The following is a 23,115-nucleotide window of genomic DNA, read 5'->3' as shown; positions in this document are numbered from 1 at the left end:
ACGATATACCATCATATGCTAGATACTGTTCGTACTTTTCTGTGATGTTCCGCTCAGTATTGCTCGATTCTAGAACGCGTTCGAGTTACAACTTCCTGTACGAGCTTTGGCTAAAATCCGGATTCCGGAACTGAGAGATTAGAGAAGACGCCTGCTAGAGAAATTATACACGTAACATTTAACGCTAGTATATTTTTAAAGTAAGTAAAATCGGCATTAGCATTTTCTTACATGTGATGGCTTTTAGTAGTGAGATAGTAAAGGTCTAGTAGCCCAGGCATGAACATATGCTTGGCTCATGAATTTCTGGTTCCTTCCAAACGTTTTGTTTAGAAGAAAGGGTATAAACGTAATGTAGTTTGATACCAGTTGTAACGTAATTTACCCGTCTGATGTGTTGTGTATGTAGTACTTTTATGTTGCATGTAAAGTTTTGTGTTTTTCGCATGACCCAAATTTGACATGACCTTGTAGGTCAAAATATGACAAGCATGTTTTTAATCGTTCTCACTGCAAGCAAGTTTAAGACATGGAACTGAGTAACTACTAGTCAGAAGAATAGGGTTGGTCGTAGAAATTACGTAGTTCGTGTAACATGTGGAATTGTTACTGAAGTCCTCATATTTTGTTGAACCGTGTCTTAACCCTTAACTTCTCACACGAATCAGTGTAAGTATGAGGTTTAAAGACAAAACTAAAGAGATTGCAGGATTAAAGGAGAATGAAACATGGAACTAAATAAATGTTTAACAACTCTGATAGAATAAGAGTGTGTGCATTGCGCTTATAAATCAGCATATCTTTCACAGACTAATTTCGGTGTTTACACATAAACTGGTTGCATTGGCACACCAATTTTTACTTTTCTAATATCACTCCTCATACCGAAGCACCCCCTTCATTTAGTTTATATACTGTAGCACGTACAGCTGCTATGTTAGGGCTGCAAGATAAGTGAATAAACAACAGCCGTTTCCGGACAACAGCTGTGTAAACATGTTCCCGCTGCGACGAATGTGCACGCAACAGTGGAAAAACGGTGTTTCTTATGTGGTCCATGCCGAGAAATTATAACCAGGACAGTTCGAGCACAGAAGCTGAAGAATCTCCGTTGTTAAGAATTGTTAACCAGGAAATGACTAGTGAAAGCTGACAGAAGACTTAGCATGTAGTGATTTGTAGTATGGAAATAAGTGATAATGTTATAGTTATTTGTGGTTACGACCTAGAAGTGGTCAATAAATTGAATTATCCAATACCCCATCAATACTCACACACTACAGGTGACCGTACTTTACTGATGAGTTGTCATCCCTCTTTCAAACAATTTACTTGGAATCATTTTCTTCAGTTCCTGTAGCAGTGTTTGAATTTGTGAACTAGTCACAAGCTGACTTTGTACAAGTTCCTTTAGAGATTTCCAATGGTTAATGTTGCCATTTTTTTAACCTTGTCATTGCAAGGCATTAAATGTAGATTTATTCAATGTAGTGTACACTTTGCCATCTCTTATTATACATATTTCTTTTTCCAGGCAGGACCTGAATTTAGAACTAGAAGAATGGATACACCCAGGAAAAATAATGATTGCTACTTCTATTATTATTCAACGTGCTTAAAAGTAAGTGTTGCTTGACTGTGACAGGTGGAGGTTTTAGGTGACCAGTTCATTTCATTTTATTAGTTCTGATTGTTTAGAATGTATATTAATTTACATATATTAAAACAGCAAGCAGTAGCAGTATGGCAAACTGCATTGTTAATAAGGTTGATTTTGTTTGAAATGTGTTGTTCAACCCCCCCCCCCCCCAAAAAAAAAAAAAAAAAAAAAAAAAACTACTAGCAGTGTTATGCCTTGCCGGTTGTGCATAACTCAAATCTCCTTTGTTTGGAATTTGCCTCTGCCAAATTTCTTGGAACAGGAGAAGAAGCATATCAGCAGCTTTTGAAGAGTCAAATTTTAGTATTTTGGCAGGTATATTATTCGAACTTGCAGCTTTCACATTCTTCATTGACTTTAGTGCGTAAATAATTCCTTCTTCAATGATTTTGTTCTACGTATCTGTAGTTGAGGGACTCAATGAGTCACTTCCTCTTCCTCATAAGGAGGACAGTGAGAGTTGAGGATTTTTTTGAAAAATTCCTTCCATCTTTTTAATTGACTCTCAGAGGTTGTTATGCATTTCCCACTTTTAGTTTTTACAGGAACAGTTTAGCCATGAGAGACATTTGTTAAGCATTTTATTGAGTCAGAGACTCCTTTTATGTTTCCTCTGTCTGCAGCAGATCGAGCTTCACTTGCAGTATTGTCCATGTACCTTATATGATCTCTCTATATTAATTTCTTCACTTCCTTGTCCAGGGATGCATATTCTCTTTCCACCTCCATCTGTTTACAGCTATCGTACATTCCACTCATTTTAATCTTCCCTTGCCTGCACTTGTCAGCGATATTCCATATGCTGTCTGATATCCATATCTTATAATTTTTCTCTGGATATCCAGTTGTGTTTTCACATATATAATTTAACACAATTTTATTTTCATCCATTTTTCTTCCACTCTTTCATCTATGGATTCAATTTGGGATACAGCTTTTTGTAGTTTTCCTCTGAGTGAATCCTGTATATCTGGTACTTTGATTTTCATCAAGTTATACTTTCTTCTACATGTTTGTTTTTTCTTATTTCTCCTCATGAAATATGTAATAGTGCCCATAAGCAAATGATGATCAGACCCATTATCATCCTCTTATATTACAGGCATCTAAAAGGGACTTTCTCCTGTTTTTAATGATACATATGTGATCTGTTTGATTTTCCACCTTATTTACAACAGGTGACATCCAAGTAGCCTTATGACAATCCTTATGGGGAAATATGGTATCAGGTAGATTCTAAAGGGTTCTGACAATGGTGGGATAACGCAGATTTATTTACTGGGTTTTTGGAGTTTATCCATTGTCCGGAATTCTAGGAAACAGAAAACACTACGCTTCGGAAACTGGGTCTGTTTCCGTCTTCAGGTGAGGAAGGAAGACACCTGCTCAGTTGGGCCCCTTAGAAAGAGCTAATCTCAATCACTGGACAGCTCCAACAACTTTTTTTTTCCCCCCCATTTCTTCGCATTGGTGCTTGTGCACTTGGTTTTGTTGGGTAGGTTTCTAACACAAATTTTCTACCTCCTTTTCTTTCCTAGTTCCACGCATGTGCATGCTCTTGTCACAATTTTTATTTTATGGTTTCTTGTTATCTCTCACTGAACTAGCCCAGTCTTATATGTTGAAATAGCTGGGTAAATCTGATAGGAGTTGTCCAGTGATTGGGATTAGCTCTTTCTAAGGGGCCCAACTGAGTAGGTGTTTTCCATCCTCACCTGAAGACAGAAACAGATCCAGATTCTGAAACGTCGTGTTTTCTGTTTCTTAGAATTTCAGACAATGGAAAAAGTCCAAAAACCCAGTAATTCTGTGAAATATGGTATTGTCAGTAATAAGTCCACACCTGCCACACAGCTCAAAAAGAAGATATCCATTCTCATTTCTGTGGAGTAACCCATGCTTCCTTATAACATCTTCAGTATCTTGATTATCATTGCCATTTTCAGCATTAAAATCTCCTCTTAATAATCTGATGTCACTTCTATGTATCTCCAATAGTGCCCTATGCAGACGACCACAGAATACTTCCTTTTCCTCAAGATCTGCATTCTCAGTACTGTACAACAGTCATTTTCCTGAATTTACTGTTGATTCAGGCAGTGACGATTTGCTCAGATACAGGTTTCCACTCTAGCAGTGCATCTTCTGCTTTTGTTTATAAGTATTCTCACTCCTTTCATATGGGGTTCATTTTTGGCAGGAATCCCAGAATAGATAAACAGATTACTGTTGTCGCTATACTTCCAGTACCATTCCATCTTACTTCACTTACACCAAGAAGAACAAGTTTAAGATTTTCCATTTCTGTATTTAATATGGCCAAACTGCATTTTTGGTATGGAGTTTGTACATTCCAGTGTCCAATTTGTGTCCTTAAATATGAGCACTAGTTTGCCAACAGATTTGATGTCCAGCTTTTTGTAATAGACTTATTGAAAACTGTGTTAAATTTGGAATGGTCAGGTAGTTAGTCTGATACATCCTAGCCAGAGGTGGGGCTGCCACCTTCACATGGCACCAGGCCTACCTGATTATATTAGCATTACATCTGTAATTGAATCATTCTAGATGACTTTCGTCGCAGAAGTGTAACTCTTATGTTAAATGCAGAGGATATATCAGTGTTATGTTTATGTTTAAATTCAAATTTAGAACTGAATGTCATTTAGAGCTATAACATTAGAATCCCTTTACTGTCAAGTAAAGCCACTGAAGCACCCCAGAACCAACTTAACTCACACACACTCATTAAGTAACACTTGTCTTTTCATTTATAAGCAATAACTGAGTTTGTATTTAGAATATATTATTATTGGTATTTCAGGGGTAGATCAACTTGTGAGAAAATATGTGACACAGATAGGAAATGTAACATGGAACCCCATTACTGGATGAATATTTCGCTTCAGACTGTAGCCACTGTTGCATAATTTGTACATCCCAGGAGATCATAATCTTGATATGAGAAGTTCATACCTTACAGACATGTCACAGTCATTTCCTATCCCAGCCTTTCTGTTTTGGTGTACTTTATCTGCACACATAATGTATTTGTGTGTTTCATACAGTTCTCACAGTGAACAGCGATTGTTTCCGTAAATGGGATTAACTTGGTTTGTCTTTGTAGCAGAGACGTAGTGTGTTTCCTGTGAGACGTGAACTGAATTTTTATATATTGTAACAGATCTGATCAAAGCAATGCCAGGTAACAGCTCAGTAAACACATTCCAATGCACAACAATGGAAACTGTGTCTCAGTGGGCGAATGTTATAGCTCATTGCTAGGCAGCAGTCAGTGTGCCAGTGAGTTGGTAAGTCATGTGACTTGTGTGTTCTGTGTGGTCCATGCTGCTTCAATATAATGAGATTCCCAGAATAACTGGAGCAGTTGAGAGTCAGTTGGCGGTCGGACAGCCATGGGAGTTTTGTAGTTGAAGAAGAATTGGAAGTCAGCTTGAGAAGACTTAATGTGTGTCTTTACATGTGTTATAGTTACAGTAATCTTTAGAGTGTTATAATTATTTGTAGTTACAACTGGTGAATATCCAGTAAATCGATTCACCAATCCAAACCCCGTCTACTAGTCACTGATACATGTGGCAATATTATTTAGAAGGAATTCTTTCTCTAAAGGGTTAGTAATCAGTCTCAGCCTCCCCCATCATCCAGGTTTAGAACACACTGATCTGCTGAGGGTACATGTATATATAATGGGTTCTGCTCGGTACACTGTTAACAGATTTGTTCCTGAGATAAATGAAAGTTCATGTTACCAGAACATGTTTAATAATCCTCTCATATTATTATTCAGCATTAAATAATAGCTTTTGTATTCAGTTAAGTACCATTAAATGGTCCATAAATCAGTCATGACTAGACATGTGTAGGTTGTATGGCATACTGTAGAGATGGAGTGTATGTTGCAGGGTGATGGTTGCATGTTCCGCCATGAACCTTCAGCACTGGGCTGTGAAACAGTATGCTCATTCTGGCAGCAAGGAAAATGCCTGAACCAACATTGCAACTTTCGACATATGCAATTGAGAGTAAGTACAGAGAATCTTTCATGTATTTTAGTTTGTAACATCTGCATGTTACGAGCAATGTGTACATAACTTCTATGAGTTTTCTTTCATTGCCTGAATCCTGTTACGTATTTTTGTGGTAACTGCTGTAGAAGACCTTCACCAAACTTAACAGGCTTGAATTCCTTCTTCGTTTATGTGCAAAAGACATTCATAGTTAGTAGTGATCAGTCAGAATAATAAGTGAAACAGTGCTTGTGCTCAACTATTTCAAGTATTTATTCAGTTAAGCTCAAAAAAGTATTTATGCTGTTTTAATGCAAACTTATGTTTTAATTAATTGTATATTTATGCGGGAGTAAATTCAAATGGGGGGAAGCTACTTTGATTGTTATCAAGAATGAGATAGAGTTCAGTAATAGTTGATTATATATATTAGGAAATATGTTCATAGTATAACAGTTTTTTCTTAATTATCCTGAAAACATGAGATTTATGAAACAGTTTTATTGGGCATGAAATGTCTCTCTCACTTCCATCCTGAAGTTAGAGATAGTATGTACCTCTGAAACATTGGCAACCATAGGATATACTCATATATATTATACCAACTGTCTCAGAAGTATGTAATGAAAATCTACACATACCATTTTTTCTGGCTACATATTTCAACTGCATACAGTCATCATAAGGTGAAGACATAAATAGATTATTGCTAAAAATGTATAGACTGATTCTTTGTTAAAATATAATGCTATATAAAAGTGAAAAAAAAATAGATAAAACAAGTTTGATTGGTTAGATCCAAGCCAGTGATTACATAATGCTTGTTTACAACCTACAACCCTGCAGAATTGGTAACCACTTACAAGACTGCAGCAAAACCCCAATTCAGGGAACCCGCAATATACACTTTTCTGCATTTAAGGAACATATTCAGTGGTGCCAGCCAGAGCTCCATGTGCCTAACCTGTTGTTTTCATCGTTCTAACATTTCTTGATTTAAAGGTTTACCTGCATTTTACGTATGAAACTTTGATGCCTGTGCACATTTCGGATCTCATTTTAGCATTGAGGGGAATTTTTTAGTGTGTTTGAACTCTTGTGCAGCGACCCTTGCATAGTTCAAGGTCATCATTTGCATGGCATTTCATGCAGTGCAGTGTGCACAGATTGCTAATCTGCTGTAGGCAGCGTGGATGTCTTTGCCCTTTTATTTGCCCTCTTTCAGTTGGAAGTGGTTACTTTAGTGATCCATAGCGTTTGCTGTTTTTTCTTTTTTATTGTGTCTGAGTGTTGTAAGTTTTTTGGGGGGCTATTGATTTTGAAGTAATGAAGTGCCATGGCATTGAAAAGAGAGAACGCAACAAGAAATATGAAAGGAAAATTATTCAAGAGGTGGAAGAAAAGTTCAACTGTGTCATGCAATGAAGTTACAAAGTATTTTATGCTGCCTCTGTCATCAGTAAGTAACAATTTTACAGAAAGCTTCAATTGTTGAAGAGAAGAGTTGATGTGGGGAACACTTTGAGAAATGAAAAAAAAAATGTATTGAATGAACAAGTTTCAGTGCCTTATTATTGTTATAACTAAGTTTAACAGCGAATATGGGCTCTGTTTTCCAAATCTTCCCTTTAAGGTATAACAAGCTTGTCCCACAGACAGACTTTCAATCATGGTTTCACTGTACTTGGTGTTGTAACCCATAAGGCTATTGCTATTAAAATGTCAGATCTAATATATGATATTTACTTGTTTGCAGAAAAACCGTAAGATGATTCCATGTTACTGGGAGAACCAGCCTGGTGGTTGTCGGAAACCTCACTGCTCATTTCAACATAAAAATCCCCGAGTACCGCCTACAGTAACTGACATGGAAAAAGCTAAAGAATGTTAGTAACTTTCAGTTGATTACTAGGGGTTAGGTTTGAGTTACATAACACTTAGTTTAGTTATTGACATTGGAACTGCTTAATTGTATATACAAACATAAATGGAGTCTGCATTGTTGATTTACCACTGTAGTTTTAAAATGAGGGCTTTTGTGGATGTGGTAATGAACGTTTTGATTCCGTAAAAGGTTGTGAATTACTTGACTTACTGCATGATTGATGGCTTTTGAAGAATCGCTCATCAGACTTCATGGTTGAGTGGGTAGTGTTCCTGTTTTGTATTTTATACGTTCCTAAGTTGGTGTCTTCAGCCTGGAGATTGACTATCATGACTACATTTTTTGATGGCTATTCTTAGTCATTTGAAGCAAATGTATAAGCAGAGGCGAAAAAATTCAACACATTTTCTGGATTAAGTGGAGAAACACTGTAGATATTCTGTATTTATTTCATGATTTGGCTGATATATTTTATTGTCTTAACAGGTGAAGCGGTAGCAGGAGGCAAACCTCTAGAAAGATCTGACTGGCCTAGGCAAACAGGTATGGTTCATGTGTTTATGAAATGATGTTCAGAACAGAAGCAAATCCTGGTGTAATTTTAATAGGAAGAAATGAGCTTTTTAGTATGAACTAGATAATTATTTATTACTTGTAACATAGCTGTAAATTCAGAATTTTCTTTGGTCAATTATGTAATGGGAGATTTATGTGTGCAAAATAAATTTAAAATGTTGAGTGGGAATAGGAAATTGTAACAGGCAAAATAATCATACAAAAGCTTACATAATGAAGTAAATAAATAACAGCTTAACGTGAAAAAAATGACTGCCTCTGTGGTCTAGTGGTCAGAGTTCCTGGCTACAGATCCAGAACTCCTGGGTTCGATTCCTGGCGATACCAGATTTTGTGAGAAGTAGTGGGTCTGGAACAGGGTCCAATCAGCCTCATAAGGATAATTGAGGAGCTATTTCAAAGAAATAGCGGCTCTGGTCTATGAAACCGAGATTAATGGATGAAGGGATCCGTTGTGCTGATCACATGACACCCTTTGTCCACAAAAGTTGGCACTAACTTCGCCGCCAAACAGTTGTCACTTGGTATAGTTCGCTTGTGGACTACAGGCCACGGAGTTTTTAACATGAAAAGCTATTCTTGCATTATAATTCTGTCTGACCCATGATGCAAAATGGCATGCATTCTGGCAACTCTGTGATTCTATAACTAAACCTTTAAATTTGAAGTAGTCTCCAGCAGAGGGCACTATAATGATGATCTCTAAATTTTCAGGCAACAGCCGTATTGATCCCATAACATTGATTGATTGATTGATAAATACAAATAAACATCACTTTGAACAAATACTTTTAAGATTGTGTCATACAAGTTTTTAAATGTACGATCCAGGTCATGTAAGTAACTATTTAAATGACAGCATTAGGGGTTAAAAGGAATGGCTAAATGAACTGAAACCAAAAATACTTACTTACTTATAGAGCTGAGCCCTTCTTGAGGAGTCTCGAAATCTGCAGCTATTCAAGAATTTCCCAGCATTTTATGGAACCTGAAGGTTCACTACCATGCTCACAAGAGCTCTCCACTGGTCCCTGTCCTAAGCAAGAGCTCTCCACTGGTCCCTGTCCTGAGCCAGACATATCTAATCCATACAGTCCCATCCTATCTCTCTAAGATCCATTTTAATATTGTCCACCCATATACGCCTTGGTCTTTCCAGTTGTCTCTTTCCTCCTGGCTTTCCCACCAATATCCTATATGCATTCCTCTTCTCTCACCATTCGTGCTATGTGCCCTGCCTACCTCATCCTCCTTGACTTGATCATTCCAATTATACTTAGAGAAGAGTATAAGTTACGAAGCTCCTCCTCATGCAGTTTTCTCCAACCTCCTTTCACTTCATTTCTCTTCGGTCCAAATATTCTCCTCAGCACACTGTTCTCAAACACCCTCAGTCTGTGTTTCTCCCTTAATGTCAGAGATCAAGTTCACACCCATGCAGAACCACAGGCAAAATTATAGTTTTGTATATTCTAATTTTTATGTTTTTAGACAGCAGACGAGGAGACAAAATGTTCTGGACTGAATGGTAGCAAGCATTACCCAAGTTCGATCCCCTCTTAATTTCATCCTCAATCAGGTTTTGATTTGTCGTTGTTCCCAAATATCTGAACTGTGCCACATTTTCAAAACACCTGTTTCCTATTATGTCACAATTTTATCCTGCATTTTGGTGACAAGACAGCAACCTATACATAGTTTTCTCTGTGTTTACTTCTAGACCAACCTACTTGCTTGTGTCAATTAAAGTTTGTGTGTTTTTCTTTATGGTGTCTTGTCACCCAGTAGACTCACATCATCGGCATAGACCAACAGCTGATGTGTCCCATTTAATTTCAGTCCCAACTGGTTTTCCTGGACCTTCCTAATGGCATATTCTAAAGCAAAGTTGAAAAGGAGTGGCAATAAAGCATCTCCTTGTCTTAGACCATTCTGGATAGGAAATTTATCAGACAGATGTTTACCTATACTGACTTTACCATATGTTTAATTTAAACACATTTTAATTAGCCTAACTAGTTTCATGGGTATCCCAAACTCTGTCAGAATATTGTACAGTACTTCCCTCCTAACTGAATCATAGCCTTTCCTGAAGTCTACAAATAGCTGATGTACTGTCTCATTGTACTCCCATTTTTTCTCCATTATCTGACTCTCCTTGGCAAAAAATTTGATATTCTCTCTAATAGTTTCCCAAGCTTTATTAACATCCACCTCAGTGGCCAAGTTTTCCAAAGCCTCAAACCTACTTGAGATTTCAACACAATACTGCTCTTTACCCTCTACCTCATTTAATTTCTTGAGATTGAATAAAAAAATAATAAAAATAATAAATAAATTAAGAGTAAGGAGATTCAAAATCCTTGATACAAATGTACTTGAGTGTTGTTTACAAATTTTATGATCATTTCATGTGAGAGATCATGCTATGAAGATAGAGGGGATTGGAGGTATAGCTTCGTGTATTCCTGACAGTACTAGATGGAGGGGAATTGTCAGCTTTGCCCTGGGGAAAGAGCCCCCCCAACTCTGCATTGGGTAGGATGCTGAATGGGTCCCAGACCTTGTCTGAACACAATGAAGAAAGTCTGTCGCTCCTGCCTCGAATCCAAACCCAATTCCTTTGTAATTCAACCCATAGCCTTCTCTATACCAGCTGAACCAGCAGTCCTTCAATGCAGCCACACCAGTAATATCACATGTAGAGGTCACCTGTTTTCATGAAAAATAAGTAGGTCGCAAGATTTTTGTGTTTTCCCAGTCTTGAGTCAGTTTTACTTTGTATCTTATATAAATTTGACTTTCATTTATGTAGATATTGTGGGTCTGTGCTAAATGGCCAGAGCCCTTCACCTTAATTTCCTAAAAAACAAATACTGCAATAAATTGACAGATGAAAATCTTCAGTTAGCTGTGGTGGAATATCCAGTAAGCATGTTACCATATAGTAAGCAACTGAATCATATTTTCTTCACACTTTTCTTTAAATTAAAGTTGTAAATTAATAACATTCTTCTTCATAGGATTAGTTTTTCATGCAAAAGTTATGCGTTTTTAGTAATGTTGCCACAGAATGTGGCTCTTAACCTTTAAGCTTTTTTTTTTAATGCTAGTGGACCAAGTTCGTTGTACTGTGGCCACTTCTGGCCTATTGTACCAGAACCAGATGATAGGTGAGGGTGATTGTGGAGCAGTTGGTGGAATGAATATTGGCAGGGGAAACCAAAGTACTCTGAGAAAACCTGCCCCAACACCACTTTGTCCACCACAAATCCCACTTGACTAGACCTGGGATTGAACCTGGGCTGCCACGGTGGGAAGCCATCTACTAACCGCTTGAGCTATGGCGTGGCTATGAACCTTTAAGCTTAGTCATGGGAAATATTTACTTGAGAACCACTGGACTGAACTTGCTTTTAAGGAGGATACTTTTTTGCAAGAAAATTGTATTTATTGCAGTGAAAGAATGTGTGTTTAGTATTTGATACTGCAAGTTCTAAATTGTGTGATGATTGTCTGCAGTTATGGTTGAGGGGGGACAGTATGAAGAATGTGTAGGGAGCACTGACAGTGATTCAGGACGTGTGGGCCCACGCCGTGTAAGTCAGGGCAGTGAGGCAAGCTATGGCAGTCCACCTGTCGACCCACTTGTCGTCAACTTTGAAGAAGGTATGCGCCTTTACTAGCCACATGCAGCTGGTCACTACGTATATTTGTACGTAGCACAGTTTCACTCCTTTCTGTCAACTGGTAAGAGCCACTGTTTTGGTCTCATCCATGATGCACTTGGTTTGTTGAGCTGCCATTCAGTGTTAATAACCTATTTCACTTGTGAAACTTTTGAAACTTTTAATTATTTTTCAGGGTAATATGTAATAAGTGGATTTGACTGTGTTAAATATTGGAATTCAGGGCCAGAATATGAGGTCTCATGTCAGAGAGCAGTACGACACATTGGTGCTCTAGTAGATGAATTGCTAGAGAAATCATTTAAAACATAGCTTTGCTGGTCTGAGTTGAGACTGTATTCAAGTTTCGCTAGTAGCTCTCCAAATTAGTATTCAAAGTATGGATGATTATCATATGTATTTTCATCAGAGTTTAGAAATCTTACAGCCATGTTCTTTATGTAGAAGTGGAGAGGAACAGCAGTTTTATGTCTCCATCTTTCGTGCTGTTTTCTTATTTCTTTTTTGCGTTGAGTGCAGGGAACATACAACTGGGTATAGACGGAAGCAAAGGTGGCTGTAGAAATGATCTTTTCTAAGTTTATAGTCTGTGATTTTGAAGTTTCAGCAGATTGACATGCCATTTATTAGCAGAAGTGACCTACTTTCATTATTAAGTTAGATCATGTTAAGTGATGGTTTGTTCAAAATACTTCAGTGCATTGTGGTGATTGCTAATTACACAGATATCTTGCCAGCGAAATTGGTACCGTCACCGTAATTATTAGTGCTGTCATTATGAACATTGGTTTTGTTTTGAGTTGAAACATTTTGTATTTTCATGTCTCAATATTTTGTTTGTTTCTTTTATGTTGGTTAGAGCATTTTGAGGTAAGATTCCTTATTTTGTTGTTTTGTTTGTTGTGGTTTTGTGCGTGGCTAGCTTATCGTCTTGCATATTGAGAATGTGAAGCAGAGTGCATTTTTATTTTTTATAACATGAAATATTGACCAATGCAGATTATAGCACCTTGTACTGCTAACTTGTTGAAATGGGAGAAAAGGTTGAAAGTTATTTGCATTAACTTTGATGTAAAATGTGGTTTCTAGGCCAGTGTGTTGGGATAAATGTTGGACATCATAAAATAAATTTGGAGTCATTGTGCTAAAATATTTACAAAGGTTGTGTAGGTATCTTATATTTGGTAAGATCAGTTTTGTTTTTGCCATTCACGTGTAGGTTGAACCACTAGTCTGGTAGACTGTTATTGTTATAGACATCTTTTGATGTTCAAGAACCTTATCCCGAATAACAGCAAAATACTCAGTTTCAGGGTAATGTGACAAACGCCATAATATAAATATACTTAGCTGAAAACAGCAATGTTTCTTCACCCAGTGACTAGCTTTAACCTTTTATTACTCACTGCACTTGTGTGCACTACATGTATCTTGCCTTTGTCGTCATGTGAAGATGCAGTGTAGCTAATAGGACATTTATTTCATTGTGTTTAGTGGTCTTGATGACAAAGATTTCTCATACAAGTTTCTCATAAAGCTTAAATGGAAGTATTTATTTTATTTAAGTATGTTCTAGGAAACATGAATCTCTGCTGAATCTTTACTGAGAGGAGGAAAATGGAAAGAGAAAAGTGAGATAAGAGTATTACAGTACAGATCTGTAACTCGATATTCCTGCTAATATTTGCACTAAATTTCATTGTTTGAGGCATTGTGTACATTTTTTTATGATTTGTAGTAATGATATAGCTGGTATGCACATGAAGCAATTTGTAAATAAAGTATTTGCATTTGTAGCAAAGAAATAAAGGGAATGTTAGATGAATGATCTAGTTTTCTGACATGAATTGTATTCTGGATTACAGATAAATTAGTTTGGTTTTGTGAAAAATTGAGTACTCAGAGATATATATATATATTTACATTTAGTGTCGATTGTCATATAATCTTAATTGTAACCACAGCATGTGTTTACTTAACCGTAACAGTTAAGGACTGCTAGTACATATATTAGTGTTCTTAAAAAATGAGAGTGCTCGTTCAGGGTTGATGCAATATTACATTTGCCTCTGCAGTTAGTTTTTTTTTTATACCTGTAACAATACAGAGCTGTTCTTGCATATTTTTATATGTGCTGTTGCATTCCAGTTACTCTTTTGTTAAAACCTGTTATGTTCAATGTGTACTTGAGTATGCTTAAGTAACCAACTCTGTGACAGCTGTCTCATTTTTATGTAATATGTTAACCCCTTGAAGCCTTTTTTTCTGAGCACTGCTGGACCAGAAAACTGTTTTCAAAAAGACAGACGTCTTGATTCTCAAACCTTGTAAACATCTGGTGCAGGAGGTTATAACAGGATTCTCATTATTTTATGGTAAATGTGTATTTTGTTCAGTTTCTGAAAGCATTCAGGCCTCTGTAGGTGCTACTACATGTTAAGATATTCTTAACTAAGCGATCAGTTTCAACTTGAAATAAAAGTCTCTGTGTGTTATGTACTGTGGCATTATGCCCACGACTTGACATTAGACTCCAAGGGGTTAAGTAGATAGTGGACAACCAACAAAGGTATTTCAAACAAAGTAATGACTTGGTCTTCCAAGGTCTGCCAAACCTCTAACTTATTACAACTGGTTGATAGGGTGACTAACTTATCTGTGTATATATTGTATACATATATGAAACATCCTCTCCCATTGTACTAGCTGCTGTTTATGTGGCCCGAATATTTCGTAATTCTGCTCACACGTGTGTTTGTTGATCTTTAATGAAACTGTGTATTCCTTGGAAGTTATTCTTTTGTGTTGTCATGGTTATATTTTTAAGAAGACTTCTGAAATTACTCTGGTCCAAAAATATGTTAAAAGTGTTTTGCATTCAGCTGGGGTACTTCACGTGAGTTACATTAACAACTATGGATGAGATATTAAAGTGGTAGTTGTTGTGGAACAGTGTTGCCAAAGAAATATGACGAGTGACGACTACTACTACCACTATCACCACTGCTACTGTTGCTGCTGCTGCTTATGCTTCTGCTTGAAGTGGTGGAAGGAAGTGTGTGTCAGTTTGTGTTGTTTTATTTCTGTTCTTATTTGAAGAAAGCAATAACATGCAGAATGCAGAGGTTAGTATTTTTATTTGGAAAAAAAAAAGCACTGACATGCAAAAACTCAGACATGAAGATGAAATAAACCCCCAAGAACTAATAAGTAAACATATAATAGCATAAACTATGGTCGTAACGTGCATATTCATGAAATATCAGTTGCTGTTGATGTAGAATACTCATGTAAGGTGAAGTATAGTGTATGCATTATCTTATTTCCAAATGTTAAAAGTAGTAATTAATATGATACACACACACACACAAAAAAAAAAGAAACTGACATAAAACTAATTATTGGCTGGTACTGGCAAGAAACATGTGTTTGTCATTTCAATAACATGAGGGCCAATGAAAAGGAATATTTCCTGTATCCTGCATATTGTAAATATGCAGGAAGGAAGGCAGCTACATACTTAGGCCTGTTCTTCTTTCATGTCATAAATGAGTACAAATCAAATGAAATTTAAAGTGTATTTACAACAGCATGAGTGATTTGTTTGTATACATTCTGACACTAAAGTTCATAAAAACGTCTTGTTTTGAACTTGGTTTTCTGTTGTATAAACCACCCTTACAGAATCTGTTGTGTTTGTTGGAAGGATTACTGCATCATCATTGAATTTGGAGACCTACTGATCATTTTTGATAATAGTTATCAATGACATGTTGGAACTCTTCCTTTGGAAATGGTGTGTAAAGTAGCTGGCCATGGACTGTGTGCTTATTCTCACTGGAATATAAAGATGAGAAAGTAATATGCTTTTTAATTCCTCCCCTGAAATATTATAAAGTCAGTTTTGCAGGAGATTCATGATTGTGAATATGTTGTTAGAAAGAAAGTTTGGTAAGAAACTAGCAGGTTATACATTTGTGTTTATTTTACAGAAAACACATTCCTGACTCACTAGTTAGTAAATTAATTGCTTATCCCCATGTGAGCTTGTTATGTTTGTTTAATAAGTAATTGACTGTTTAAGAATAAATTTACTGTTTATAAGTTCCAGGAACAATATAATTTGGGATTAAAATTTGTTAACATGCAGACATAGATGTTTAACTGTCTAAGGCAAAGAACATTGATTTGTTTGTGATCCTTACGAAATTGAATTTGTTCATTGTAATTCACTGTATACTTCAGCTGCGTGTTGAAACTATGGACTACGATTAATTTCTGTGATCAGTGGAAAATTGATTTAGAAATTGTACCTTTGTTACCTTGATAAAATAAGACTTCTTCAGACACATAGTTATCAATATGGCAGCTAATAATATTAATTATAAAGGTAACAAAAATAGGTGGTAGGTTGTTTGTTTAAGTGGATTAGTTTACATGCCGTTTGTTAAGTCCTGTGTGTTTAAACTTGGAAAATGTTTAAAATCAGGACACAGAATATTGGAAAGATATTTATTAACTGAATTATAATTTTATTGGTTACTACTGATGTATTTTTAAGGCCATAAGAGGTGGATACATCTTTGGTATATTTTAAAGAGTTAACTATCTTTAAAGACTTCATTTATTTATGTATTCTTTTATATATTATATATCTACATATTATTTTATTTATTTTTGAGTGGAAGGAACATCTGTCTGTAAGATCTCTGCATTGTGCGGAAACTACCATACATTTAAAACGTAATCGACAAATAAACAAATTTATTCACCACAAATGTGTTTATGCGTGCACTCGCTGAGTTGCTGATCTGCAAGAATGCACTCCAAGAATATAGAAATTTGATTTACAATTATTAATTTGTAGGAAAATTGAAAACAGTTTCATATTCATATTCAGAAACAAAAATCAATAAAAAACTGTTTGGTAAAATTTTATTTTAACTACAATTTTGACTAATTGCTTTCTTGTCTCGCGTGTTCTTGCAGAGTCAGATAGTGAAAGTATCCCTACATCAACCCCCATTAAGAAGCGGCAACAGAAGAACTTGCGTGTTAAAACGCTGGAGGAGATCAAACTGGAGCGTGTTCAGGCTGAGTCTGCAGCTTTCTATGCCTACAACAGCACACCTGTGAAACCAGAATCTGACACTACCGTTGCCTCCACTCCTACTTCTAGTTGGGACAGCGAGGGAGACAGTGATCTTCGAGCCAAGATCCTATCCAGGAAATCCCACCGTAACTCAAAAGCTGATGTAGACTTTCGAGTTATGACTCTTGATGAGATAAGAAAAAGGAGACCACATGAAGAGGGCCATTATTCAGCTATGGAAGAAAAGATGAGTGTTGCAATGAATTCAAGCATTGACATTCCTGGTGGTGCTGTTAGTGTGAAGCAGTTTAAAAATGGATTCAAAGTAGAAAATAACAGTGCCACTTCAGAGGATAGGTTTCAAACTAGGCAAAAGAGATTTAAGTCAGATCACAATTTTGAAGAAGATAGAGTTGTTTGTCATGATAAAGGTACAGTTCTGTTTAATAAGAAAGTGGATGCAAAAAATAATGGTGACACTTTAACGGAACCTGTAACAGGTGGACATTTTGTAATTAAAACTCTGGCTCAAATCCGGGCAGAAAAGAATTCTCTAGTGGAAAATACTTCTAGCTGTAGTGTCCCAGAGAGGTCAGTAGGATCTGATTGTTTGCCTCAGGAACTTTCTCAAAAAAATTCAGAGACTGAAGATGGTCTTAGAAGTGTAGGTGACAGCAAGGATTTCCTGGTGTCTGGCTCAAATCCAGATGAAAATGCCTGTTTTCAGCAAACCAACGAAACAAAGTCTGATGGCAAAGGTACACCAAGAAGAAGGCAGTTGCAATTAAAAAGGAATAATATAGATACTGCAGTTCATGCTCCTAAGAGGTCCAAAGTTATTCGACTTACTTCTGATTTATTAAAAGATTCTGAAGTTACTGTTCAAGTGCCTGGAAGTGTCACCAGTAATGTATGTTCAGATCCGTTGAAAACAAATGGCACATTATGTTTGGAGACTGGGGGATCTAGTTGTGTCAGGCTAGGACAGCCAGTTACAAATATTTCAGAAGACAGTTTTAAATCTTGCTCTAAGTCTGTGATGAATTCCTGTGCCTGTGATAAACGTTCAAGCACATTTAATATTGCTGGATCTGATGTAGCCAAAAGCACAGATCTCTCATCAGAAACTACAACAAATCCAGTAACTACCTCAGTACTTCATGGTAAACATCCCGATATGGCTCTTAGTGAATTTGCTGGAAATATAATAGGTGTTACCCACCCCTCAAAATCACCATCAGGTGAAAGATTAGAATCAAAATTGGCATTAGCCACAAAAAGTGTGGACTGTGTGTTAGATGATGTAGGAGAAAATTGTGCCATGAAACCTCTTTCGGTATTGCAAACTCAGCAGGGCAATACAGATATTGATGAACTGTTGCTGGGTGATACCGAGGATAATTGTGTGATTCTGGATGCTGAGGAAGATATATTGCAAGATATAGATGATTTACTAAATGATTAAGTTAATCCATTTCTAATTGTTATGTAAGTCAGGTATGGAAACCAAAAGTCCACAGTTTGTTTCGGAGCAGTTAAGACATGTCAAAACTGTTCAGAAGTTGTGTGATCATAACATGGAAACATATGTGAGAGAGGAATGTGAACTGGTGCAAATGCAGACTGCTGTGTACCGTTAGCAACATTGCTAACTGGGAGTTTTGGAACTATTGTTCTTTTTTTTTCACTTTTTTAACATTTAGGTGTAAATCACACTTATAAATCATCTTTAAAAATGTGTAAACCATAGAATATCATTTATAATATTTCATAACATCTCTTCAGGTACTCAGAAATGTCAGTTATGGCTATCCTGTTCCCTTGACTGAAACATACATTAGGGAATATAATTTACCATGTTGTAGATTAACTAATGTATTGAAATTATTTGTAAATATGTATAGGAAGATGAGAACATTATTTTGTGTAAATAGCACTTTATTGTTTAAATAGTTTATTAAGTAACAATTATATGATGATTTTTTGGACTGTGTATGTTAGAAACACATATGTGATGTGTTATTTGTAATTCACTGCATATTCGAAAATCCATGACAGTTTTATTTTGCACCAAAAATTGTGGCAACTCATTAAATTAAAATCTTATTTCAAGGTTCTGATACAATCGTTCTGTAAATATTAATATGAAGCAGAATACATCTTTTAATTGCAGAAATTGGTGTATTATGAACTAGTGAAGAAGATAATCATTGTTTAGATGGTAAAACTATTGTACCTGGGAAGTATCCATTTATTTATGGAGCACTGTTTTTTGTTAGCAGGATTCATACACACCAATAAATTAAATTATTAAATTCAGAATATTTTTATGTTACCATTTTAAGTACTCTGATGTGCTGAGCTGTTGAAAGCTGGGATGGCTGAGTCAGTAAAATGACTGGCTTAGGCTGGAACGCTGGACTTTGTTTCCTGGTGGAAGAGATTTCCATGTTTGCTACTTTGTGCAGGCAGGCTCTGGAATGCACCCAGCCTACTGTTCAGTGGATATCAGGCTGTTGCAGTGGTAAAGTGGCCAAATGCAAAACTGTTCCCCATACACTTTTCTGGAGTGGTTTGCAGGTACAGGGACAACTTTTCCTAACTTGACTGTTCATGAATGGTAATTTTCAATCATTTCAAACACTGAGTTTGCAGTAACCATGCATGCCAGCACATGGAGATATTTCTTTTGGTTCATTGTTAAAGTAAGTAAAAAAAAGGAAAGCTATCCCTGTACCAGGCTGTGAAGGCCCATAGGGTTGTGAGACTTTGAGGTTCCCACATTATCTAGACAGCTCAAAGATGGCGGTAAGGTTGTCAGCCTTACGCGCTGGCCACGTTTTATTCCCCAGGAAAATTGTTTAATTAATTCCTGGTACTTATTTCTGTTAGAGGCTGAGTCGACCCCAGGGCAATAGTGCGGCTGGAAGGATTAGGTTAATTGAAAAAAATCCAGTGACCTCATCAGGACTTGAACCTGTGACCTTCCGGCTTGTAGCATAGCCCCTCGTTACAGCATAAAGTATAATTTTAGCTACAGAAAATCGTTCCACATACTTGTCAGTAATTATAGGACTCTGTGATTATTTGTAGAGATCTCATAAACACCTCTTGTGTGATCCACTGAGGTGTAAATGAACTCCTGTGTCAAGTCTTTTTTAGGGACTGGGTTTGAATACTAAACTACGGGAACCTTAACTAATTCCCTGGAGCATAGCAGTGGCAGACTGTGTTTTTTAAGTGCTGGCCAAATTGTGACTCGGGGGAAGGTCATGGAGGAGGGAAATGTAACTTACATACTTACTCTTGGAGCTGAGCCCTTCTGGAGGAACCGTAAATTCTGCAGCTATTCAATTTCTCAGCATTTTATGGAGCCTGAAGGTTCATTACCATGTTCACAAGAGCCATCCACTGGTCCCTGTCCTGAGCCAGATCAATCCAATCCATACCACCCCATCCTGTCTCCCTAAGATCCAGTTTAATATTGTCCACCCACCTATGCCTTCGTATTCCCAGTGGTCTCTTTCCTTCTCGCTTTCCCACCAATATCCTATATGCATTCCTTGTCTCCCCCATTCGTGCTACATTCCCTTCCCACCTCATCCTTGACTTGATCTTTCTAATTATACTTGGAGAAGAGTACAAGTTATGAAGCTCTTCATCGTGCAGTTTTCTCCAACCTCCTGTCACTTCCTCTCTCTTCGGTCCAAATATTCTCAACACCCTGCTCTCAAACACCCTCAGTCCATCTTCCTCCCTTAATTTCAGAGACAAAGTTTCACACCCATACAGAACCACAGGCAAAATTATAATTTTGTATATTCTAATTTTTGTTTTTGGACAGCAGATGAGAAGACAGAAGGTTCCCACCGAATGGTAACAACCATTACCCCGGTTCAGCCTCCTCTCAATTTCCTCCTGAATCTTTTTTTGATTTATTGTCATTCCCAAATATCTGAACTGTGCCACATCTGTTTCCTATCTTTATGTCATGATTTTGCCCTGCATTTTGGTGATGAGACAGCAACATATACTTAGTTTTCTCTGTGTTTACTTCTAGACCAACCTCCTTACTTGCGTCAATTAAAGTTTGTGTGTTTTTGGAAGGAAATGTAAACCAAGAAAAAATTAAAGAGTTATGTGTTGTGGGATATGTAGGCAATTGGAATTCAACCGGTGTTTTGGAGGAACATTTCACCTCCATCTTCAGGATTGAAGAACAAGCCAAGCAAGAAACCAATGTGAAGCAGGTAGCAAGTAGCTCTGCTTGCTACCTGTGTTATGCTGGTTTCTTTCTTGGCTTGTTCTTCAGTTCTGAAAATGGAGGCGAAATGTTCAACAGATTAGATGGTGTTGATGTCCCAGAAGATAGAACTCCTCATACCCAGTGCTCTGAGAACCACAGACCCTACATAAAAAATGGTTAGTGACTGCTGAACTTTCATTTTCTTTCTTACCTTGTATTTCAGTTCAAGGTGGCATTCTTTTTCAGTGAAAATATCTGTTGTAGAGTCACAGAAGTTCAGATTGTTTTCCTGAAAATCTTCTTCCCAACTGGCATTAATTATAACCTGTCTTGAGGGCATGCAGTGTATATATGGATCCTCTTCAAAGCAGAGAATGATCACTTGACATATACTCTGGTGTTGGAATGGAATGCTCTGTGAGCTTGCACGCAGATGAAGTGTTATCATACCTCATTTAGGTAATATTATACTTAAGCATCCTGTTGCACTCTACACGATAAATGATACAAACTCCATCCCAAGTGCAAACAATATATATTATATGTCTTTGATCTTGTTCTCTTCCACACTACATGTTTCGGCGTCTATCGGCCATCATCAGGTGTATACTCTTAACGTTGCTGCTACACTGAACCCAGTCTAAAATTTAACATTTAAAAACACATTGTTATTTTCTTCGTATTATCAACATCTACCTCGTTGATATGTGTCTGGTATGTAGATTATATTGCACACGTCAATATCACACACTCTATTCCCCTATCCTGTGTTGCATGACCTGCCCTTCTCATCCTCCTTGATTTGTTCATTACACTAGTAATGTTTAGTGAAGAGTATGAATTATTAAGGTCCTTTCTTGTAATGCAGGTTTCTCACACTACCTCTTCTGTCCAGATATTCTCCTTGTCACCCTGTTCTTAAACACTACAATCTATCTTCTTTTCATAACAGAGGATGTCTTGAAATTTGGCTCAGATCTTTTAGCATAATTTTTTAAATAACACAACCTCTTGCGAAGAATAGTGATGTCTTCCAATAGTATGCAGAAATAAATCATGATTCCACTGGGAAGGGGCCAGAATCTCCAAGAAAAGTGTATCACAATCAAAGATGAAAATCATGCTGATCTATTTGATATGNAGCACAACACTTGCTAGGAATATTGAATGCACGTTCAACTCTCGCATTCCATCCGAAATTGCCCTCAAGTTAAAACGTCACTATTAAAATATTTAAAAGTTTAAAACATTTGAAGTAAAATGTTAGGCTCCTCCTTGTTAATTCATCCCGATGATGGGAGATGTCAGCTTGAGGTTGTATAGGCTTATGGTTGGATGTTTCCTATGCGTTGTGTGTTGTGTACGCAGTACACAACACACAGCACATAGGAAACATCTAACCATGAGCCATACAAACTCAAGCTGACATCTCCCATCTTCGGGATGAATTAACAAGGAGGAGCTTAACATTTTACTTCAAATGTTTTAAATTTTTAAATATTTTAACATTGGCGTTTTAATTTGAGGGCAGTTTCGGATGGAATGTGAGAATTGAACGTGCATTCAACAATCCTAGCAAGTGTTGTGCTTTTACACGTCGACATATTGTAGCAGCGTCCACGCAGCAAATATAACTGTATACATCTTAAACAACGACAGTGTTTTCATGATTGTACTATGTGCCTCTGATGATGGCTTTATTAACCGAAACATGTAAGGCAGAAGTGATAAAGAAGTGACCTACAAATTGTTACACTCGACGGACTTTCTATTGACTTTGTATTTGATATGAAATTAATGTTGTTATTAATTTACCAAAAACAGTGAACCAATTATTCTGCCTTAAAGTTTAGGTATGTCTGTTGCAGCACATTTGGCAACAAATGCCAGATGTTAGCTGAAGAACTGATTTTTCATCATGATCATACACATTCTT

The 23,115-nt window shown here is 36.8% G+C and overlaps 1 protein-coding gene across 1 annotated transcript; it reads left to right on the top strand.

Moving 5' to 3' along the window:
* The first annotated feature begins 96 nt into the window (after positions 1-96).
* On the top strand, positions 97-18,509 carry LOC111874845 (zinc finger CCCH domain-containing protein 11A). Its single transcript, XM_023870684.2, has 7 exons — positions 97-200; positions 1,535-1,621; positions 5,587-5,706; positions 7,448-7,577; positions 8,063-8,119; positions 11,675-11,821; positions 16,831-18,509. Exons 2-7 carry the CDS (start codon positions 1,562-1,564, stop codon positions 18,396-18,398), a joined length of 2,082 nt encoding a protein of 693 aa, XP_023726452.1. The 5' UTR covers positions 97-200; positions 1,535-1,561; the 3' UTR covers positions 18,399-18,509.
* The last annotated feature ends 4,606 nt before the right edge of the window (positions 18,510-23,115 follow it).

Source organism: Cryptotermes secundus, unplaced genomic scaffold (genome assembly GCF_002891405.2).
Source record: "Cryptotermes secundus unplaced genomic scaffold, Csec_1.0 scaffold160, whole genome shotgun sequence".
NCBI classification, from domain to species: Eukaryota; Metazoa; Arthropoda; class Insecta; order Blattodea; family Kalotermitidae; genus Cryptotermes; species Cryptotermes secundus.
Note: the sequence above shows the minus strand (reverse complement) of the source record. Positions and strands in the feature narration are given on the sequence as shown.